The 20,929-nt window shown below is 43.1% G+C and overlaps 1 protein-coding gene across 2 annotated transcripts in view; it reads right to left on the reverse strand.

Annotated features, from left to right (window-relative positions):
- COL15A1 (collagen type XV alpha 1 chain) overlaps positions 1–20,929 on the reverse strand; it is a 1,189,398-nt gene that overhangs the window by 91,023 nt on the left and 1,077,446 nt on the right. For both annotated transcript variants that reach the window (XM_069730463.1, XM_069730464.1), the window contains one exon: positions 9,487–9,546. In XM_069730463.1, the coding sequence (XP_069586564.1) occupies positions 9,487–9,546 (60 nt within the window). The remainder of the gene's footprint in view (positions 1–9,486; positions 9,547–20,929) is intronic.

Consider the following 20,929-nt stretch of genomic DNA (forward strand, 5'->3'; position numbering starts at 1 on the left):
ACAGGATTCGGCCGGCCGGGCGCGACCAATTAGCGAAACATGGTTCAAATCCCGCGCCAATTCGAGGCCGGACTGCGCCTGTCCCTGATTGGTCACGGCCGGCTGAGCACGACCAATCAGTGAAGCGGTGTTTAAATGCCACGCCAATATCGCTGATTGGTTGTGCCCGGCCAGCCGCAACCAATCAGCGAAGCGTGGTTCAAATCCCGCGCCAATTCGCGGCCGGCCGGGTGCGACCAATCAGTGAAGGCAGGGCCGGCTTCTGGTTTTTGAGGGCCCCAGGCGAAAGTCTCAGTGGGCCCCCCTTTAACACATACCACGATTCATGATGCACAGATACAGCAGAGAAATATAGCACAGCCATGTAGCATATAACACAGCCCAAATAGTATATAATACAGCCCACGTAGCATATAGCACAGCCCAAATAGCATATAACACAACCCACGTAGCATATAACAGCCACGTAGCATATAACACAGCCACGTAGTATATACACAACCAGGTAGTATATTGCACAGCCCACATAGCATATAACACAGCTCACGTAGTATATAGCACAGCCACGTAGTATGTAACGCAGCCACGTAATATATAGCACAGCCACGTAGCATATAATACAGCCCACGTAGTATATAACACTGCCCACGTAGCATATAGCACAGCCACGTAGTATATTGCACAGCCCACGTAGTATATAGCACAGCCATGTAGTATATAGCACAGCTACATAGCATATAGTACAGCTACATAGTATATAACACAGCCCACATAATATATAACACAGCCCACGTAGTATATAACACAGCCCACGCAGTATATAGCACAGCCACACAGTATATAGCACAGCCACATAGTATATAGCACAGCCCACGTAGTGTATAGCACAGCCCACATAGTATATAACACAGCCCATGTAGTATATAACAGCCCACAGAGTATATAACACAGCCCACACAGTATATAACACAGCCCACATAGTATATAACACAGCCCACACAGTATATAACACAGCCCACATAGTATATATAGCACAGCCCACGTAGTATATAGCACAGCCACATAGTATATAACACAGCCACGTAGTATATAGCAGCGTGGGCACCATATCCCTGTTAAAAAAAATTAAAATTAAAAATAGTTATATACTCACCTTCCAGTGGCCCCCGGATCCAGCCCAGGCCTTTAGCGATGCTCCCGCCAGGTCCGTTCCCAGTGATGCTTTGCTGCAATAACCTGTGATGATGTAGCGGTCTCGCGACCGTCATCAGCGGTCATTTTGCAAGGCATTACTGGGAACGGAGCTGCCGAGAGCATCGCGAGGATCAGGAACGCTGCGCGGGATGCCGGAAAGTGAGAATAGCACGATTTTTTTTTTTTAAATTATTTTTAACATTATATATTTTTACTATAGATGCTGCATAGACAGCATCAAGAGTAAAAAGTGAAGCGGTGTTTAAATCCCGCCCCAATATCGCTGATTGGTCGCGGCCGGCTGATTGGCATCTGAACCTACTTTACCTTCATTCCCCGGGGTTTTGCAGCCACGAGCACCGCTGCATTAGCAGAGCTCCTGGCTGTAAAATATTTTAACCCCTTCAGATGGATTTACATCTTGGGATGTTACAGATCTTAGGAAGGTATGTATATTGTTGGTTTATTATTTTTTCTTTGTTACAGAGCGAGGGTCTTCAGATGGATTGAGCGTAGAATAAAATATTACAACAACCTTTGTTTTTATTTCATTAAAATACTTTTAAATAATGTGTTTGTGTTTTTTTTAACCCTTTACTACTATTGGATTAATAATGGATAGGTGTCATAATTGACAACTCTCCATTATTAATTTGGCTTAATGTCACCTTACAATAGCAAGGTGGCATTAACCCTTCATTACCTCATATCCCACCGCTACATGGGAATGGGAAGAGAGTGGCCAAGTGCCAGAATAGGCGCATCTTCCAGATGTGCCTTTTTCTGGGGTGGCTGGGGGCAGATGTTTTTAGCCAGAGGGGGCCAATAACCATGGACCCTCTCCAGGCTATTAATATCTGCCCTCAGTCACTGGCTTTACTACTCTGGCAGAGAAAATTGTGCGGGAGCCCACGCCAATTTTTTCTGCCGTTTAACCCTTTAATTTAATAGCTAGAACGGCCAAATTTTGCATATACACACTACTAACATTAGTAGTGTGGAATATGCAAAAAACATGGGGATATGAGATGGTTTACTGTATGTAAACCATGTCTCATATCATGTCGGGTTTAGGAAGGAGATAGCAAAAGCCGGCAATTGAATTACCGGCTTTAAAGCTATCTCGCGCTGTATGAAATAATAATATATATACATATATGTGTCTCACTGACATATATATATATATATATACCGTATATATATATATATATATATATATATATATATATATATACCTATTTTATGTGTACACATTTATTCTACCTATTCTAGTGTAAGCTGTCAGTGTGATTTTACTGTACACCGCACTGAATTACCGGCTTTTCTCTCTAACACCGCTGCGTATTTCTCGCAAGTCACACTGCTGGTCCGTGTGTAATCCGTATTTTTCTGGCTTCCATAGACTTTCATTGGTGATTTTTTTTTGCGCAATACGGTGACAAACGCAGCATGCTGCGATTTTCTACGGCCGTAAAAAGCCGTATAATACGGATCAGTAACATACGGCAGATAGAAGCAGGGGCATAGAGAATAATTGGGCCGTGTGTAATGCGTGTTTTACGGACGTATTTTATGCGCTCATACGTCCGTAAAACTCGCTAGTGTGATGCCGGCCTAAGGTGGGGCCCCGACATGGGATACTCACCACATACGGGGATATGAACACACACACAAAATGCGCCACACACTACCACGTGCTTGAACACATATACCACCCTCAGCACACATTTCACCACACATACACCAACCTCGCCACATGAAAGTCGAAACACAAAAGTCGTCGCTCAAAACTCGCCACGCGCAAAACTCGCCACATGCAAAACTAGGCTCGCCAGACGTGCAAAACTCACCTCATGGAAAACTCGCCACACGCAAAACTTGCACACGCGGAAAAATTGCTACATGCACAAAAATTGCAACACATGCAAAAGTTGGCTCACAAAACTTGCACATTCTCAAAAGGCACCACACATAAAACTCGCCATCCGCAAAACTCGCCATGCGCAAAACTTGCTGCACTCAACTTGTTACACTAACCTGTCACATGCAACTCAACACACAAAAAGTTGCTACACGCATGTCGTCACACAAAACTCATCTCACAAAAGTCGCTACATGCATGTCGCCACACGCAACTCAACACACACAACTTGACAAACGAAACTCGCCCTAAAACACACACAAGTCTGGTATTACCCTTCAAAAATAAAAAACTGATTAATAGGGAGACAAACTACAAGAGCAACAAATGTACCATATAGGAAATCCGGCAGCTGTCAGTCACATGACCTGTCTATTATGTGTATGTGTGAGCTAATATATACTGCCAGGGGAGAAGGCTTCCTGTTGGCTGGGGATTTATCAGGCTGCCAATTTAGCTTACAAATACTGAGGTAAAAATACTGACCAAATTACGTGTGAACGAGGTCTAATACAGGAGGAGGTGACATACAGATATATACTATGTACAGGGGAGATGACACACAGGTATATACTATATACAGGAGAGATGACACACAGATATATACTATATAGAGGAGGAGATGACATACAGGTACATACTATATACAGGAGGAGATGACATACAGGTATATACTATATACAGGAGGAGATGACACACAGGTATATACTATATACAGGAGGAGATGACACACAGGTATATACTATATACAGGAGGAGATGACCTACAGGTATATACTATATACAGGAGGAGATGACATACAGGTATATGCTATATATAGGAGGAAATGACATACAGGTATATACTATATACAGGAGATGACACACAGATATATACTATATACAGGGGAGATGACACAGGTATATAGTATATACAGGAGGAGATGACATACAGGTATATACTATATATAGGAGGAGATGACATACAGGTCTATACTATATACAGGGGAGATGACACACAGCAGGTATATACTATATACAGGGGAGATGACATACAGGTAAATACTATATACAGGAGATGACATACAGGTGTATACTATATATAAGGGAGATGACAGACATGTATATACTGAGGTGAAAATGAGAGGTGTGAGGTGAAAATGAAAAGGTGTGCGAGTGCAAAATGAGAGGAGTGAGGGAAAATAGTAGAGTGATCGGAAAATGACAGATGTGATGTCGAAATGACAAGTGTTAGGGGGAATGAGAGGAGTGAGGGGGGAAATAAGGTGTGAGGGGGAAAATGAGAGGTGTGAGGGAGAAAATGAGAGACGTGAGGGGGAAAATGAAAGATGTGATCGGGAAAATGAGAGGCGTGATGGGAAAATAAGAGCAGTGAGGCACTATAACTAACCACAGCTATTTACTATGCCCAGGCAACGCCGGGCTCTTCAGCTAGTCTAATATATAAAGCTGAATGTTTGTGTATGTATGTGTGTATGTCCGGGATTGGCATCTGCACCGTCGCAGCGACAGCCACAAAATTTTGCACAGTCACATGTCTGGACCCTGAGGGCGTCATAGGCTATGTTGTGAAACGAAATTTTAACCCCGCGCGTTCCAATTCACCAAACAATTTTGCCCCTATCTACATAATGGGGAAAAAGTGAAAGGAAAAGTGTTGGAGGCAAATTGACAGCTGCCAGATGTGAACAAGCGGGACTTAAAGAGTGAGACCGATAGCGCCAAAGAGTATATACCACACAGTTGCTAAGGTGGGGCCCCGACATGGGATACTCACCACATACAGGGATATGAACACACACACAAAATACGCCACACACTACCACGTGCTTGAACACATATACCACACTCAGCACACATTTCATCACACATACACCAACCTCGCCACATAAAAGTCGAAACACAAAAGTCGCGCTCAAAACTCGCCACGCGCAAAATTCGCCACATGCAAAACTCGCCACACGTGCAAAACTCACCTCATGGAAAACTCGCCACACGCAAAACTTGCACACGTGGAAAAATTGCCACATGCACAAAAGTTGCAACACATGCAAAAGTTGCCTCACATAAAACTTGCACATACTAAAAACGCACCACACATAAAACTCGCCACGCGCAAAACTCGCCATGCGCAAAACTTGCTGCACTCAACTTGTTACACTAACCTGTCACATGCAACTCGACACAAAAAGTTGCTACACGCTTGTCGCCACACAAAACTCATCTCACAAAAGTCGCTACATGCTTGTAGCCACATGCAACTCAACACACAACTTGACACATGAAACTCACCCTAAAACACACACAAGTCTGGTATTATCCTTCAAAAATAAAAATCTGATTAATAAGCAGACAAACTACAAGAGCAACAAATGTACCATATAGGAAATACAGCAGCTGTCAGTCACATGACCTGTCTATTATGTGTATGTGTGAGCTAATATATACTGCTAGGGGGAGGGCTTCCTGTTGGCTGGGGATTTATCAGGCTGCCAATTTAGCTTACAAATACTGAGGTAAAAATACTGACCAAATAACGTGTGAACGCGGTCTAATACAGGAGGAGATGACATACAGATATATACTATATACAGGGGAGATGACACAGATATATACTATATACAGGAGAGATGACACACAGGTATATACTATATACAGGAGGAGATGACTTACAGGTATATACTATATACAGGAAGAGATGACTTACAGGTATATACTATATACAGGAGGAGATGACTCATGGGTATATGCTATATACAGGAGGAGATGACTTACAGGTATATACTTTATACAGGAGGAGATGACTTACAGGTATATACTATATACAGGAGGAGTATGCCAGGAGGATGGCATACACCCACGAGTACTAAGAGAACTAAGTAATGTAATAGATAAACCATTATTTCTTATTTTTAGGGACTCTATAGCGACGGGGTCTGTTCCGCAGGACTGGCGCATAGCAAATGTGGTGCCAATATTCAAAAAGGGCTCTAAAAGTGAACCTGGAAATTATAGGCCAGCAAGTCTAACCTCTATTGTTGGTAAAATATTTGAAGGGTTTCTGAAGGATGTTATTCTAGATTATCTCAATGAGAATAACTGTTTAACTCCATATCAGCATGGGTTTATGAGAAATCGCTCCTGTCAAACCAATCTAATCAGTTTTTATGAAGAGGTAAGCTATAGGCTGGACCACGGTGAGTCATTGGACGTGGTATATCTCGATTTTTCCAAAGCGTTTGATACCGTGCCGCACAAGAGGTTGGTACACAAAATGAGAATGCTTGGTCTGGGGGAAAATGTGTGTAAATGGGTTAGTAACTGGCTTAGTGATAGAAAGCAGAGGGTGGTTATAAATGGTATAGTCTCTAACTGGGTCGCTGTGACCAGTGGGGTACCGCAGGGGTCGGTATTGGGACCTGTTCTCTTCAACATATTCATTAATGATCTGGTAGAAGGTTTACACAGTAAAATATCGATATTTGCAGATGATACAAAACTATGTAAAGCAGTTAACACAAGAGAAGATAGTATTCTGCTACAGATGGATCTGGATAAGTTGGAAACTTGGGCTGAAAGGTGGCAGATGAGGTTTAACAATGATAAATGTAAGGTTATACACATGGGAAGAAGGAATCAATATCACCATTACACACTGAACGGGAAACCACTGGGTAAATCTGACAGGGAGAAGGACTTGGGGATCCTAGTTAATGATAAACTTACCTGGAGCAGCCAGTGCCAGGCAGCAGCTGCCAAGGCAAACAGGATAATGGGGTACATTAAGAGAGGTCTGGATACACATGATGAGAGCATTATACTGCCTCTGTACAAATCCCTAGTTAGACCACACATGGAGTACTGTGTCCAGTTTTGGGCACCGGTGCTCAGGAAGGATATAATGGAACTAGAGAGAGTACAAAGGAGGGCAACAAAATTAATAAAGGGGATGGGAGAACTACAATACCCAGATAGATTAGCAAAATTAGGATTATTTAGTCTAGAAAAAAGACGACTGAGGGGCGATCTAATAACCATGTATAAGTATATAAGGGGACAATACAAATATCTCGCTGAGGATCTGTTTATACCAAGGAAGGTGACGGGCACAAGAGGGCATTCTTTGCGTCTGGAGGAGAGAAGGTTTTTCCACCAACATAGAAGAGGATTCTTTACTGTTAGGGCGGTAAGAATCTGGAATTGCTTGCCTGAGGAGGTGGTGATGGTGAACTCAGTCGAGGGGTTCAAGAGAGGCCTGGATGTCTTCCTGGAGCAGAACAATATTGTATCAAACAATTATTAGGTTCTGTAGAAGGACGTAGATCTGGGGATTTATTATGATGGAATATAGGCTGAACTGGATGGACAAATGTCTTACGGCCTTACTAACTATGTTACTATGTTACTATGGGTGTATGCTATATTCAGGAGGATGGACAAATGTCTTACGGCCTTACTAACTATGTTACTATGTTACTATGGGTGTATGCTATATTCAGGAGCAGATGACACAGGTATATACTATATACAGGAGGAGATGACACATGGGTATATGCTATATACAGGAGGAGATGACATACAGGTATATACTATATATAGGAGGAGATGACTTACAGGTATATACTATATACAGGAGGAGATGACTTACAGGTATATACTATATACAGGAGGAGATGACACACAGGTATATACTATAAACAGGACAAAATGACATACAGGAATATACTATATAAAAGAGGAGATGACACATAGGTATATACAGGAGGAGATAACATACAGCAGGTATATACTATATACAGGGGAGATGACATACAGGTATACTATATATTTAGGAGGAAATGACGTACAGGTATATGCTATATACAGAAGAGATGACATACTGGTATATACTATATACAGGAGGAGATGACACATAGGTATATACAATATACAGAAGGAGATGACATATAGCAGGTATATACTATATACAGGGGAGATGACATACAGGTGTATACTATATATAAGGGAGATGAAAACATTTATATACTGAGGGGAAAATGAGAGGTGTGAGGTGAAAATGAGAGGATTGAGGGAAAATAGTGGAGTAATCGGAAAATAACAGATGTGAGGTCGAAGTGACAAGTGTTAGGGGGAAAATGAGAGGCGTGATGGGAAAATAAGAGAAGTGAGGTGCTATAACTAACCACAGATATTTACTATGCCCAGGCAACGCCGGGCTCTTCAGCTAGTCCTATATATAAATCAGACAAATTCCAAGAGGCTTTGCCCAAGTTCTAAAGGCTCGCTCACACCACCATATACGATTAGAGAACACGGCACTCAATAGATGTAGGGATTGGCGGTGCTCAAGTAGGGTGTCAACACCGTAGAATAAAGATGAATAAAACTTGGCACTCAATGTGAGAAGAAAAGGAGCGTCGCTCCTCTCTGCTCGGCACACCGCTCGCCCAGGATCCAGCACCGTTATCCCCTTCAGGCTCTGTGCCTTTCCGTGGTGCTCTACACTCTATTGTGCTCTGATCCTCCAGCATACTTCAGCTGATGTATGTCTATTTCTAGCTGATGCTCATCCATGCTTTTTAGCTTCCTCATCCAGTCAATGTCAAAGAAATGCTCTGACGAAGGTCCGGTGTGGACCGAAAACGTTTAGCAGTTTTGTTTGTCTGGATGCATCAATAAATTAAGAAGCTTTTCTTCTCACATTGAGTGCCAAGTTTTATTCATCTTCACACCACCATATAGTTTGGACAAGTGCTATCCGATTTTTTATCGGCTAGCACGTGGACCAATGTTGTTCAATGGGGCAGTGCTCATTACTGATTTTTTTCACTGACAGAATATATCTGTGCAAAAAAATTTCAGCATGCTGATTTTTCACTCCAAAATCAGATGGGTGCAAAACCCCCCACAAATCTGATGCCTTACGGAGCCACAGTACAGCATCAGATTTTTATGGATACACTACAATTCTTTACCATAGGAAACTGTAAAAATGCTCCTGTAAACGATTAATAACTGCTGAGTAAAAAAACTGATTGCATACGCACTGCACACAGATGACAAATTAAAAAATCATCCCAATTTATGGCTGAAAATTAAACAGATGTTTTTTCTATATGCTCATGTGACACAAGTCTAAGGGCTCATACTCACCTGTGAGAAACTCGGATGAGTCTCGCATGTTAATAGCCGGCACTGCACCTGGCACTCAGATCGGAGCGTGCGGCCGCATAGGAATACATACAGCCGCATGCTCCGCTCCTGAGTGCCGGCAGCAGAGCCAGGTATTGAAGTGCGAGACTCATCCGAGCTTCTCGCAGGTGAGATGAGCCCTAAGTTTCTCAGTAACATTGTGTTAAACTCAACACTTACATGGCCAGAGATTGCGGGTGGTGGTGGGCTATCAGCAGGAAGGGAAATCAAGTCACCAAGCTGAAAAATAACAGACAAAGTTACAACATGCGCAAAATAAAGGTCGTAAAGAATCAGGTCCTTTGTGTATGTTTTTGTCTAGTTTTGTGTATGTTGTGTCTTTTTGTTTGTTTTCACCGAATTCATTTTTTTATTTGTGCCTTTTTTTTAAGTCTATTTTATATATGCACACCTGCTTTTTCCTGCTTTGTGGGGGAGTCTAGTAATTTGAGATGTTTTAGCCGGATTCAGAACTTGATGCAATTTTCCACCTGGTATATTTTTGAGTCGCAATAGCAGGTCAAGATAGAAAGAAAGCACATTTTTAACTTTGCACCAAATTAATGAATACCTTGCGCCATTTTGATTATTATGGTTGCAAAAATGGCAGCTAATATCACAAGACATAAAAGGAAAGTGACTTAAAAAACACAAATGAATTGGGGCCTATGTCTTGTTTCAGGTGACAATTCAGAATAAGAAGTTGCAGCAAAAATTCTGTACAAGTGGTAATGCCAACATTTCAGTCCATGAACTTGGCTGTTTTTAATGGCCCATTGTTCCTCAGGATGAGTGTGAGCAAGATCCTTCAGGATGTCTTGTGGCTTCAATGCCCCATCAGTATGGTGCTGTAATAAATCCCTTTTTTTTTTTTTTTTTTTACAATTTAGCCCACTGGCCATTTAATTGGTTATAACTCTGAAAGGCTTCAATGGATCCCGATGATTCTGAGACGGTTTTTAGTGACATATTGTGCTTCATGATGTGGTAAAACTTCTTCAATATGACTTGCGTTTATTTGTGAAAAAAAAGGAAATTTGGCGAAAATTTTGCAAATTTCAAACTTTTAATTTTCATGCCCAGATCACACACAGATATATGTCACACAAAGTAGTTAATAAATAACATTTCCCACATGTCTACTTTACATCAGCATAATTTTAGAACCCAATTTTATTTTGGATAGGAAGTTATAAGGGTTAAAAGTTGACCAGCAAAACCATTTTTTCAGGGACCACATTTGAAGTCACTTTGAGGCATCTATATGACTGAAAATACCCAAAAGTGACACCATTCTAAAAACTGCACCCCTCAAGGGGCTCAAAACCACATTCAAGAAGTTTATTAGCCTTTCAGCGGCTTCACAGGAATTTTTAGAATGTGGAAAAAAAACTTTAACTTTGGTCACAAAAAGTTTGCTTCAGATCCAATTTTTTTTTTATTTTGACAAGGGTAGCAGTAGTGAGAGAACAAAGGATATTGATGATTTTGTAGATAACACTTAGGGTATGTGCACACGTCAGGATTTTTAGCGTTTTTTTTGCGGAATTTTGCCATAAAAACGCTATAAATCCGCTAAAAAAACGCTAACATTATGCATCCTATCATTTAGAATGCATTCCGCATTTTTTGTGCAGATGTAAGCGTTTTTTTCCGCAAAAAAAACGCATACCGCAAAAAAACCGGACATGCTCTATCTTTTTGCGGATTTTTTGCGGATTTCCTATCAAAAAGGACATTCCGGAAAATAAAAAAATAAAAAATCGCAAAAAATCCGCAAAAAATCCGTGCAAAAAACGTGCAAAAAACGCGCAAATTCCGCGAGAAATCCACGCGAAAAAAGCACGCAGATTTCTGGCAGAATTCTCAGGATTATGTCAGGAAAATATTCTGACGTGTGCACATAGCCTTAGTGTGAATTTAGAGGCACACAGTGGAGGTCAGCAGAGGAGGTGGAGAAGTAGGAAGATGAAGAGGCTACGCTGCAACTTCCCACACAGACATGGAGTAATGCAACAACGAGAAGCACTGCATCCTCAGCCACAACTCCGGCTATGGCTAGCAGCGGTTGCGGGTCTGCAGTTGGCAGAGTCAGCAAGGGTTGTCTAGCCTGGTCCTTTTTTTGAGACTGCAAAGGATGACTCAACTCACGTTATCTGCCAACTTTGTAAAAAAATGACTCACTAGAGGCAAAAATTCCAATAATTTGACTACTACATGCATGAACCAGCACATGCGCGATCAACATGCTTTAGTCTGGGAATCTCACTGAGCTAAAATGTGGCCTAGGGGGCCTTGCCAGCCACCGGCCACCCCGTCAGCCGCATCTGCTGCTTCTTCTTCCCCAGTCATCGTGGCAAGTGTTCTCACACAGGTCTCCGGCCACAGAACCTCCACCTGTTTACCTGATATAGCCGGGGTGAGTGAGAGCCTGTCAGCTGTTACAGAAGTAGACATGCCTACTGTTTTTAACCAATCTGAGACATGGAGCACACCATATCTTTCTCAATCCACCATAACATCTCTGCCTGTAACTCACTGACAGTCCATCAGTTTGTTGTTTACACCCTACTCCACCCTCTCTCAGCACAGCAGCCAGCTCTTGGTCCCCCAGTTGCAGTCACATAAATGATTTTTTCCTCCCACACATGCCAAAGCTAAGAGTTTGAACTTCACAATTTTCTTTCCACCTGGTGGATACAGATGGACTGCAATGACTATCTGTTTTTAGAAACCCCCAGTAGCAGTTGCCCAGTCGCCATTACTTTTCTAAGAAAGCGGTGTCTGCGCTATACCATCATGTCACAGACATCACCCATTCCAGGTAAAAATCATTTCTGACAGGGTGCATTTCCCCATTGACACTTCGACAAGCAAGAATGGCCAGGTACGTTGTATTTCATTGACTGGGAACTGGGTGACTCTGGTGGCTGAAGGGACAGGCAGGGAAAGGGTTGCTCCACAAGTCTTGAAATCCCCAAGTCTTGCGGGACAAACCTCTGTACCTAACACTTTCTCCATTGCTTTTGCCTCCTGTAGGGCCTCCACCTGCACCCTGAAATGCTATACAACAGTGCAGAGAGAATCCCTCCCACTGCCATACTGTGCAGCAAGGGCTCACCACAATAAGCCAGTGTTTAAATGACTATGCCTTGGAGATCGCTGTCACATAGCTCAAGAGTTGTGGACAGCTACCAAGGTAGAGTTTGAGCAATGGTTGTCTCCACTAATCCTGGAGCCAGGGAAGCCCATGTGCGATAACGGTGCAAACTTGGTGGTGGCCATATGCCGGGGCACTGTTGCAGAAAGCACAGTCACTGTCTGCTCACTTCCACTGTTTGGGTCATCGACTTGAATTGCTACAGAGGTCTTTCAGCCTACCGGTTAACCAGTTGATATGCGATGTGCTGACACGGTGGAATTTCACTTTGCACGTGTTACAGCTACTTTAGCAGAAGCAATAAACCCTGGTGCAATATGTCATTTTGCATATCCTGCACAATCGCAGTATGGACATGGAGCAAATCACGCTTGCAGAGTGGGCACAGATGTAAGATGTCTGCACAGTTTTGAAATGGCTACTATGATGGTTAGTGCTGATGATGAAATAAATAGAATCACTATTCCGGTCATCTCCATGCTGGAGCACACTTTGAATAGTCTGAGGGAGGAGGTAGTGGTCCTAGAGGAAGAGGAGGAATCAGAGGAGGGTGCGGAAGGGATAACAATATCTCTAAGTTCCGGACTGTCATCACACAGGGAGGGTGAATTACAGCGATCAACGGCGGCTCATGGTACCAGATAAAGCGTTAGTGAAGATGCAGGAGCCGAGGAACAAATGGAAGAGGATGAGTAGGAAGAGGTGATGGGTGTGCAACAGACAAGAGATGAAGAGGATAAGTATCCCCTATTTGATGTCTGTGGTTGGCAGGAGGGGACGAAGGAAGCAAGCTTTTGAGTGTTACCCAGCCACCAACACACCACGGACTTGGATCTTATGGAAGCAACCAAAACATGAGTGCCTTCTTGCTGCAACATGCTGCATGTATTGTTAGAATTAGAAATAGTGCGGACTACTGAGTTGCCAATCTGTTAGATCCACGGAACAAGAGTAAATTTTGCCAGATGCTTCCCCCCCTGGCTAGGGAAGCGCACATGCTGGAGTATTGAAACATGCTTGTAGACAATCTTAAGAGTGGTTTTCCCCAAGACAGTAGTGAGGCACAGTGTGCATCTCACTTACAGACTTGAAACCCCAGGAATGTTGAGTCATCAATGCAAAAAACAGCAGCAGCAGTATAAATGACAGAAGAAATTTATGTGAGTTGTTCCACACATTTTATTTTTTAGACCACAACATGCATCAGCAGAACAGAGTACAAGTCTGACACACAGCCCAACAAACAGGCTCTCCATGCATGTGTCATTACTGTCACACAACCGAGACACATGCAGCTGTGGCGCCGGGCAGCTGATCAGCCGGAGTGATCCAGGAAGGCGGGTTCCCTCTGTAGCTTATTCGGTAAGCACTGCAACTTGCCGAAAAAGCCCTGATTTGCTCATCTCTAATCTTGAGCTCTCTAGTGGTATGTAGCAATAATTTTTTTGAAAAGTGGAGACTCCAAGGTGGGTTTCCATCTGGTGTGCTGCTTGTAGTGGTATGGGTGTTGGCACCCCTTTATAGTATTTCCACTCTGGGGAAATTGATGCCACTTTAGTGGTGTGTGCCAATAATATTTTGAAATGTTTAGACTCCAAATTGGGTCTATATCTGGTAGGTTGCCTCTAGTGGAAAAGGTCTCTGAGCACCAGGCCTACACCTGTCTCTTATCCACCTCTAAGTGATCAATTTGTAAGCTAGAAATTTTGATGCATGAGGTGCTCCCAGCACAGCAGGCCTATATCGGTCCCTAACCCACCATGCATGACTGCTGCGCTATTATAAAATTTCTACTGTGGGTCAATTGATGCCACTTTTCCTGGTGTTTGACCCTAACTTTTTGGAAATGTCTGGACTCCAGGTTAATTCTCTTTCATTTGTGTTGCCTGTAGCAGTAGGGCTCTCAGACAGGCAGGCCTGCACTTTCAATCAACTACCTGTGTTACGAACCTTAAAAGTTTCTAACAACAGTAGTCTACAAAGCTGATATTTGTGCCACCTGAGTGTGGCTGAGCAAAAACCAGTTTGAGCTGTTGCATAAGGTATCAGTGCTCCCTGCACAGCAGGCCTACACCTGTCCCTTGCCCACTGCTTAATTTTAATTAAAATTCAAAGCTGTAAATGCTGGTCTGGACCCTGTCTGTTGCATGGCCCATGCCTGACTGGTACATCATTATAAAATTTCTATTGTGGGCTAATTAATGCCACTTTTCCTGGTGTCTGTGTGTTGCCTGAATTTGGCAGAGCTCTCAGAGCACAAGGCATACACCTGTCACTCATCCACCTGTTTACTGATCAATTTTTAAGCTAGAAATTCTGGTCCGAGCCCTGTCCCATGCATCCATGCTGCACAATTATACTACAACCCCTGGCAAAAATGATGGCCTTGGAGGATGTTCATTCAGTTGTTTAATTTTGTAGAAAAAAAGCAGATCACAGACATGGCATAAAACTAAAGTCATTTCAAATGGCAACTTTCTGGCTTTAAGAAACACTAAAAAATCAAGAATAAAAATGTGGTACTCAGTAATGGGTACTTTTTTTTAACCAAGCATAGGGGAAAAATTATGGAATCACTCTATTCTGAGGAAAAAATTATGGAATCAAAAAACAAACAAAAAAACACTCAAAAACATCAACTCTGGCTTTTAAAAGAGCTGCAGTCTGAGTCACGGACTTAACCCCTTCATGACCTTGGGATTTTTCGTTTTTCCGTGTTCATTTTTCACTCCCCTCCTTCCCAGAGCCATAACTTTTTTATTTTTCTGTCAATTTGGCCATGTGAGGGCTTATTTTTTGCGGGACGTGTTGTACTTTTGAACAGCATCATTGGTTTTAGCATGTCGTGTACTAGAAAACGGGAAAAAATTCCAAGTGTGGTGAAATTGCAAAAGAAGTGCAGTCCCACACTTGTTTTTTGTTTGGCTTTTTGCTAGGTTCACTGAATGCTAAAACTGACCTGACATTATGATTTTCCAGGTCAATACGAGTTCATAGACACCTAACATGACTAGGCTATTTTTTCCCTAAGTGGTGAAAAAAATGTCCAAACTTTGCTAAAAAAAAAAAAAAATTGCGTCATTTTCCGATACCCGTAGCTTCTCCATTTTCCGTGATCTGGGGTTGGTTGAGGGCTTATTTTTTGCGTGCTGAGATGACGTTTTTAATGATAGCATTTTGGTGCAGATAAGTTTTTTTGATCGCCCGTTATTGCATTTTAATGCAATGTTGCGGTGACCAAAAAAACGTAATTCTGGCATTTTGAATTTTTTTCTCGCTACGCTGTTTAGCGATCAGGTTAATGCTTTTTTTTTAATTGATAGATCGGGTGATTCTGAACGCGGCGATACCAAATATGTGTAGATTTGATTTTTTTTTATTGATTTATCTTGATTGGGGCGAAAGGGGGGTGATTTAAACGTTTATATTTTTTTTATTTTTTTCACATTTTTTTTTACTTTTTTTTTTTTTTTACTTTTGCCATGCTTCAATAGCCTCCATGGGAGGCTAGAGGCAGGCACAGCACGATCGGCTCTGCTACATAGCAGCGATCTGCTGTTCGCTGCTATGTAGCAGAAAATCAGGTGTGCTGTGAGCGCCGACTACAGGGTGGCGCTCACAGCTACCGGCGATCAGTAACCATAGGGGTCTCAAGGACCTCTATGGTTACAATGTACAAGCATCACCAACCTCCGATCATGTGACGGGGGTCGGCGATGCTGTCATTTCTGTCCGGATGCGGTAGTTAAATGCTGCTGTCTGCGTTTGACAGCGGCATTTAACTAGTTAATAGGCGTGGGCAGATTGCGATTCTGCCTGTGCCTATTACGGGCACATGTCAGCTATTCAAAACAGCTGACATGTCCTGGCTTTGATGCGGGCTCACCGCCGAAGCCCGCATCAAAGCGGGGCTTCTGATCTCGGACGTACTATCCCGTCCGAAGTCAGAAAGGGGTTAATGTGTGTCCAACAGTACTCTTCATCAATCTGGCTCCAACTTTCTCTGATTGCTGTTGCCTTGTCATGGACCATTTTCTTCAACTTCCACCAAAGATTCAATCGGATTGAGATCCGGACTATTTGCAGGCCATGACATTGACCTTATGTGTCTTTTTTCAAGGAATGTTTTCACAGTTTTCGCTCTATGGCAGGATGCATTATCATCTTGAAAAATGATTTCATCATCCCCAAACATCCTTTCAATTGATGCGATAAGAAAAGTGCACAAAATATCAACATAAACTGGTGCATTTATTGAAGATGAAATGACAGCCATCTCCCCAGTGCCTTTACCTGACATGCAGCCCCATATCATCACTGACTGTGGAAATTTGCATGTTCTCTTCAGGCAGTCATCTTTATAAATCTCATTGGAACGGCACCAAACAAAAGTTCCAGCATCATCACCTTGCCCAATTCAGATTTGTGATTCATCACTGAATATGACTTTCATCCAGTCATCCACAGTCCATGATTGCTTTTCCTTAGCTCATTGTAACCTTGTTTTTTTCTGTTTAGGTGTTAATGATGCTTTTGTTTAGCTTTTCTGTATGTAAATCCCATTTCCTTTAGGCGGTTTCTTACAGTTCGGTCACAGACATTGACTCCAGTTTCCACCCATTCGTTCCTCATTTGTTTTGTTGTCCATTTCCTGTTTTGGAGACATATTGCTTTAAGTTTCCAGTCTTGATGCTTTGATGTCTTCCTTGGTCTACCAGTATGTTTGCCTTTAACAACCTTCCCATGTTTGTATTTGGTCCAGATTTTAGACACAGCTGACTGAACAACTAAGAACTTTTGCAACATTGAGTGATGATTTACCCTCTTTTAAGAGTTTGATAATCCTCTCCTTTGTTTCAATTGACATCTCTCGTGTTGGAGCCATAATTCATGTCAGTCCATTTGGTGCAACCAAGGCCGTATTTAGAGTTTCTGCTGCCCTAGGCACTTTTAGTGCTGCCTCCCCCATTGGTGAGTATGACACTATCGGCAGTGACTTTGGCAAGAATCGCTGTTGTGAAAGTCACCTTTTGCAGCAGATCGGGCAGTTTTTTCGCATCTGCCGTGTAACGGATCACTTACGGCAACACTGCGTTCGGCCTCATTCATTCCCTATGGTATTTGCGGCACTTGCTGTGATCTGGCAAATGCGGTACCATACCTCCCAACTTTTGAAGGGAAAGAGGTATAAAGGTTGCGGCGCACGAAGTGTGCCCCGGAAAATTTTAGGCCATGCCTCTGACCACACCCATTTCACAACTAGTCACACCCATATCCAAGTCCCAACCACACCCATTTAGCACTGCTGATCACACTGTTTCATGTACAATAATTATAACCAAAAAAAAATATGGCCACACAATGCTCATACTGTATAAAGGCCACACATGATGCTCCATACTGTATAATGACCCCACATGATGTTCAATACTGTATAATGACCCCACACGATGCTCAATACTGTATAATGGCCACACACAATGCTCATACTGTATAAAGGCCACACATGATGCTCCATACTGTATAATGACCCCACATGATGTTCAATACTGTATAATGACCCCACACGATGCTCAATACTGTATAATGGCCACACATGATGTTCAATACTGTATAATGACCCCACATGATGCTCAATACTGTATAATTGCCACACATGATGCTCAATACTGTATAATGTCGGATCCTTCAGACGGAACCTGAAAACTCATCTCTTCAGGAAAGCCTACCGCCTCACCAACACCGGAGCTACCGCCTCACCAACACCGGAGCTACCGCCTCACCAACACCGGAGCTCCTGCAACCCTCAACCTACTGTCTCCTTCCCCATAATCCTGTAGAATGTAAGCCCGCAAGGGCAGGGTCCTCGCCCCTCTGTATCAGTCTGTCATTGTTAGTTTGTTTAATATATGTATGTGATATTTGTAACTTGTATGTAACCCCTTCTCATGTACAGCACCATGGAATCAATGGTGCTATATAAATAAGTAATAATAATAATAATAATAATAATGGCCACACATGATGCTCTATACTGTATAATGGCCACACATGATGTTCAATACTGTATAATGACCCCACACGATGCTCAATACTGTATAATGGCCACACACAATGCTCTATACTTTATAATGGCCACACATGATGCTCAATACTGTATAATGGCCACACATGATGCTCCATACTGTATAATGGCCACACATGATGTTCAATACTGTATAATGACCCCACATGATGCTCAATACTGTATAATTGCCACACATGATGCTCAATACTGTATAATGGCCACACATGATGCTCCATACTGTATAATGGCCACACATGATGTTCAATACTGTATAATGACCCCACACGATGCTCAATACTGTATAATGGCCCCACACGATGCTCCATACTTTATAATGGCCACACATGATGCTCAATACTGTATAATGGCCACACATGATGCTCCATACTGTATAATGGCCACACATGATGTTCCATACTGTATAATGGCCACACATGATGTTCAATACTGTATAATGACCCCACATGATGCTCAATACTGTATAATGGCCACACACGATGCTCCATACTTTATAATGGCCACACATGATGCTCAATACTGTATAATGACCCCACATGATGCTGAATACTGTATAATGGCCACACACGATGCTCCATTCTTTATAATGTCCACACATGATGCTCCATACTGTATAATGACCACACAGTGCTCCATACTGTATAATGACCACACAGTGCTCCATACTGTATAATGACCACACATGATGCTCCATACTGTATAATAGCCACATATTATGCTCCATACTGTATAATGGCCACACATGATGCTCCATACTGTATAATGGCCACACATGATGTTCAATACTGTATAATGACCCCACATGATGCTCAATACTGTATAATGGCCACACACGATGCTCCATACTTTATAATGGCCACACATGATGCTCCATACTGTATAATAGCCACATATTATGCTCCATACTGTATAATGGCCACACATGATGCTCCATACTGTATAATGGCCACACATGATGCTCCATACTGTAATGGCCACATATGATGCTCCATACTGTATAATGGCCACATATTATGCTCCATACTGTATAATGGCCACATATGATGCTCCATACTGTATAATGGCTCTACATGACGCTCCATACTGTATAATGGCCACACATAATAATAATAATAATAATAATAATAATAATCTTTATTTATATAGCGCCAACATATTCCGCAGCGCTTTACAGTTTAACAATTTCAAACACAAAAGTCATAAGTAACAACGTTAACAATACGATAATTAAAGCAAAATAAGACGACCCTGCTCGTGAGAGCTTACAATCTACAATGAGGAGGTGGAGATGCAAAGTACAGGTGTGTATTTACAATGATGTATTTACAATCATGGTCCAGCCATCTACAGGGGTTGGGGAATAGATGGGGATAGTGAATGGGCTACACACACACACAAACATAACATACCTTTGATTAGTGAACGTGATAGGCCGCTCTGAACAAATGTGTTTTGAGCGAGCGCCTAAAACTATGCAAATTATGGATGGTCAAATTATATGATGCTCAATACTGTATAATAGTCACATGATGCTCCATACTGTATAATAGCCACACATGATGCTCCATACTGTATAATGGCCACATATGATGCTCCACGCATAATGTTTAATGGCCCACCCCCCTCCCATCCTGTATGCATGGCTCATCTCCCCCCCATGCATGGCTCATCGGCATCCGATTCCCGCTCCCATCATACATGACTCATCTCTCCCCCCCTCCTGTATGCATGGCTCATCTCCCCACCCTGTATGTGTGGCTCATGTTGTCCCCCTCCCTGTATGCAGGGGTGGCTCTGGCTCATCTCCCATCCCCCCCATGCATGGCTCATGTTTTGTCCCCCTCCCAGGCCTTCCTGTATGCAGGGGTGGCTCTGGCTGATGATGAGGCCTGGGAGGGGGACAAAACATGAGCCACGCATGGGTGGGGATGGGAGATGAGCCAGAGAGCTACCCCTGCATACAGGAAGGCCTGGGAGGGGGACAAAACATGAGCCACGCATGGGGGGGATGAGAGATGAGCCGCTCATCTCCCATCCCCCCATGCGTGGCTCATGTTTTGTCCCCCTCCCAGGCCTCCCTGTATGCAGGGGTGGCTCTGGCTCATCTCCCATCCCCCCCTCCCTCCTGTATGTGTGGCTCATCGCCGCCCTCCTCTCCCCCTGGCCAGCCGCCCCCAGGCTCCATCCTCCATGCATGGGCCCACCGGGTGCCGCATCAGCGTCACCATCATTCATGGGCTGCCTGGGCGGCTCATCGGCTGAGGCTCCCCGACCCCGCCGCTCTGCACTCCACTCCAGTCCCATGCATCCTATCATGGCTCGGCTCGCTGCTCCGCTCCCCATCAACGGTCGTCCCCCCGCCGTCCTCCCACCCTCCC

Source organism: Ranitomeya imitator, chromosome 6 (genome assembly GCF_032444005.1).
Source record: "Ranitomeya imitator isolate aRanImi1 chromosome 6, aRanImi1.pri, whole genome shotgun sequence".
NCBI classification, from domain to species: Eukaryota; Metazoa; Chordata; class Amphibia; order Anura; family Dendrobatidae; genus Ranitomeya; species Ranitomeya imitator.